The sequence below is a fragment of the Castanea sativa genome, chromosome 1, assembly GCF_040712315.1.
Source record: "Castanea sativa cultivar Marrone di Chiusa Pesio chromosome 1, ASM4071231v1".
Lineage (NCBI taxonomy): Eukaryota > Viridiplantae > Streptophyta > Magnoliopsida > Fagales > Fagaceae > Castanea > Castanea sativa.
In genome coordinates this window covers 80934874-80939082 of record NC_134013.1, presented here as the reverse complement: position 1 = coordinate 80939082, position 4209 = coordinate 80934874, and the positions used below count along the sequence as shown (strand labels likewise).

Below are 4209 nucleotides of genomic sequence, written 5' to 3'. Positions count from 1 at the left end.
ATGCAACTCTTTGTCTCAGGAATAGAGCGAGGCTAAGATAATCAGAAGATTTTCTTCTTCTGTTCACAGTATTCCCACAGACGGCGCCAACTGATGATGCCGAAAATATCACTAGTGAGTTGCAAGCGTTACTCAAACGAAAGCAATACCTGCAAAAAGAAAACAAAGGACCTAGGAGAGAGCACCGGTGTGGTGTCGGCCGAATACCCTTCGAAGGTCAAGTTAGAATCTTGTTCCTTTAACCCTAGAGTGCCAGAGTTAAGAATATTATGCGTACCTTCATATTTAGAGTTTCTGAGGTATTTATATTGAGCGGAATTACCTTTCTTTTAGGATACAACTTCCTTCTCAAGCTTATTTCCATATAGGAGTCTTCTCAAACGTGTGTTGCAAGAAGTCCAAGTGTGCACGTTTGCGTGGGGATAAAGCAAAAGTTCATCTGGTGCATATCAAATTACATGCCACCTGGAACCTACAATCAATCCACATATGACGGATACTCAGCAAAAGTTGACCGTCATAGTCGCGTCACTTACGGTGTCCATCCGTCCTCATTATCTCCATCCATTTACTATTTTTATCCCCTTCAGGTTGAATGTTCAAAATACACATTCAATAATAAAAAATACGGAATAAGTTTAGATACTTAGATCTGTTTGAATACCGCTAATTTTGATGAAAACTAAAAACTGAAATCAATAAAAAAAAAAAAAAAACTGTTTACATGCCTAAATTTACTGTTTATGAACAATGAAATGTGCAAAACGCCTTCAGTTAGAGAAAAAAAAAAAAAAAACACCAAAAACGCAAAACGCAAAACCCAAACGCATACTGTTATCTACGAATCAATTTGAAAAAATGGATGTGAATTGACGGAAGTCGGTGATGTGCGGTGGAAAATGAAAGAGGTGGGTCATTTCATTAATGATGCTATAGCCGCCTCACATATACACATTTTAAATTTTGAGGGGCAGCCACTAACAGTTAACACAACACGTGACTTTTGTTATTCCTCTAATTATTGTTTTAGTGAATAATATATATGCATTTATATAACAAAAATTAAAAATATTATATTATATAATGTCAGTATAATCTTTAATACACTTTTTTTTCTAAGTTTTTAATATTATAAAATTATGAAAACTCACTTAAAATTATTTATTTGCTTTAGATATATATTTTTTAAAAATTTAATGAGTTATCATACATTTATGTTATTTATATTTAATATTTTAAAATTATTTAATAATTTATTTATTACTTCATTGATTATTTGTTCAATCCTGATTAAATCATAAAATGGGAAATCACTTTCTTTTTGGTTTTTTGACTGGTCCCATTTTTAAAATTTAAAACTATAGTTCAAATTAAAACAATCCTATTTTTTGAGGGTGCATTATCGTTTGGTACAGGTTTTATAATATGTTGTGAAGAGTCAAAGATAGGATAGAGAAAACAGGATTGATTGTTACTGGAGGCTCAGCTCATGCTCTTGATCTATCTTCTTTCCTTTGGATTATATGAGTGAAATGTTAACGGAGTTAAGAATGATTTATGGTAAGGTTTACTTAATAAAAAATTGATATAAATTGATTAGGTGATTGAAAATAGTATAATAGTGATAAATAAAACTTAAAAAATTAGCATTATTGACTCTACACTCTATAAAATTGGTTATAAATCAAATATAAAACAAAATAATTTGACATAAAGCTGTTTTTTAACGGGCATAGTGAGTATCTCTTAACACTACCCTTGTATTGATAGCATTATTTAGAGCACACCGACACTGCATCATCAGCAAATTGAATTATTAACTTTCATTTTCGGACCTCTATACTCAACTACCTCATACACAGAGTCTTCATTGAAAGTTTCAAACAGTCGTTGAGTCTAAAGTTCAACTTGAAAGTTCAAACACGCAATCTTATACATGAATTGCTTACATAAAACATTTCATCCATGAAGCAATCATATAAAAAACTCTGAGAAATTAAAAGAGAATAAGCCACGTACTTGGATCTAACCAAATTGGACTCACATAAAAAAAAAAATATATATATATATAGCTCCATTCTACCAAGTAATATTATCCAATAGGACCAGTACTACTAGCTCCATTCCTTCAATGGCTTCCAAATCCCTTCCCTATATTTTTTCCACTCTCATTGTCCTTCTCCAACTACAATTCTCTGCCGGACAAACTGAAGTGAAAGCCGCATACTGGTATTCTGGCTCAGGGTTGTCTGTTTCAAGCATAGATTCCACACTCTTCACCCATCTATTTTGTGCCTTTGCCGACCTTGACTCAACCACATACCAAGTTTCCATTTCTTCCTCAAACTTGGCCCAGTTCTCAACCTTCACCACCACTGTGCAACAAACAAACCCCTCAGTTCAAACCCTCTTATCCATTGGTGGAGGAGGCGCTAGTGTTACAACTTTTGCTGCTATGGCTAGTCAAGCAAGTACTCGCGCATCATTCATAAATTCCTCTATACAACTAGCAAGGTCTTACAACTTTTATGGCCTTGACCTTGACTGGGAGTATCCTTCTACAGCTACTGAATTTACCAACCTTGGTTTACTTCTAGACGAGTGGAGAGCTGCAGTGGCTAGTGAGGCCACAAGCTCTGGCAATACACCATTGCTTCTGGTTGCAGCTTTCTATTACTCTTCAGACTATTCCGGTTTGACTTATCCAATTCAGGATATATCAAACAGCTTGGACTGGGTCAATGTTATGGCCTATGACTTTATTGCACCTGGTTGGTCACCAACTGTGACTGGACCACCTGCTGCGTTGTACAATCCAACAAGCCAAGTTAGCGGAGATAGTGGCATCACAGCTTGGATTGAAGCTGGTGTTTCAGCCACTAAATTGGTACTCGGGCTTCCATTTTATGGCTACGCATGGACTCTAGTAAATGCTGATGACAATGGAATATTTGCTCCGGCTAATGGAGCTGCCATATCCTCAGATGGGTCAATAGCTTATAGCGACATCTTGGATTTCATATCCCAGAATAGTGCCACAACAGTGTATAATTCCACGTTTGTTACAAACTATTGCTATTCTGGGACGACATGGATTGGTTACGATGATACGAATAGTACATCTACCAAGGTTACATATGCTAAGGGAAAAGGATTGCTTGGCTACTTTGCGTGGCAGCTTGGTCAGGACCCAAATTTCGTTCTTTCTCAAGCAGGTTCGTATGAGTTTAATTATTTTTATTTTAATAAATATGAGTTTAATCATTTATATATAGCCTTCCAAAAAAGAAAAAAAAAAAAATCATTTATGTATACTATGTACTTCAACTCGTGCATTTAAATTTTGTCAAGACCCAAGCATATAAAAATCTGGCTGATTTCTGAGATGCAAGTTGCAACCATGTTGCTCTTTAATGTTTCAATCAATTAAAAAAAAAAAGTAGAAGAAGACTAGTGGGAACTTTATATATATTGAGTACGACCTTATAATATTTGGTTTAAATTTTTTTTGGGGGTCTAATTAGACAAGGGTGTGAGAAAGCTGAAGAATATAGTAGATAATAGCGACAATCAGCGTGGCGTTTGTTTGAACTCTTGAACTTTTATACTTGTCTCCACGTTCACATACATGGCATCTTTGATTGATGATTATAAATATTCTTGTTTGTCTTGTTCATTTTTATCCTTTGATGTTCTTATTTCTAAAGTGCAATTCTTACTCTTGTCGCAGCTTCAAGTGCATGGGGAGCGAGCTTAGAATTAAGAGATCAGATGTAAAAGGCTATGTTATTCACAATAAGGCCAGTAATATCCATTATGTTAGCACGTTATGTGCATAAAGGCCAATGAGCAATTTAAGCAATGATGTTTATGATGTCTACCGAGGGACAGATTTTTGCAATTTTAGTTTAGTTTGGCCCATATTAAGGTGATTTTTTTTAATGGTTTTCAATTGCACTTTTTTAAAGTACAAATTTTTTAACTTTTTTACCTAGATGTAAGTAGTACATGGTGATCAAAGGTTGAGCAGGTTCGGGTAGAGAATCTACCTGCCACTATGTATATGTGTGTGTCAAGAGAATGATCTATAGTTGAGTACTAAGATCGTAGTGCGGGGATTGGAGATGGTCAATGGTTACGATGTCAATAAATTACTAATACTCTCACGACTAATGAGTGAATTGAGGTCAAAACTATCAATAGACACTA

General features: G+C 34.9%; 1 protein-coding gene across 1 annotated transcript; it reads left to right on the top strand.

Moving 5' to 3' along the window:
• Positions 1 to 2053: 2053 nt before the first annotated feature.
• LOC142622864 (class V chitinase-like) lies at positions 2054 to 3880 on the top strand. Its single transcript, XM_075796418.1, has 2 exons — positions 2054 to 3215; positions 3731 to 3880. Exons 1-2 carry the CDS (start codon positions 2132 to 2134, stop codon positions 3775 to 3777), a joined length of 1131 nt encoding a protein of 376 aa, XP_075652533.1. The 5' UTR covers positions 2054 to 2131; the 3' UTR covers positions 3778 to 3880.
• The last annotated feature ends 329 nt before the right edge of the window (positions 3881 to 4209 follow it).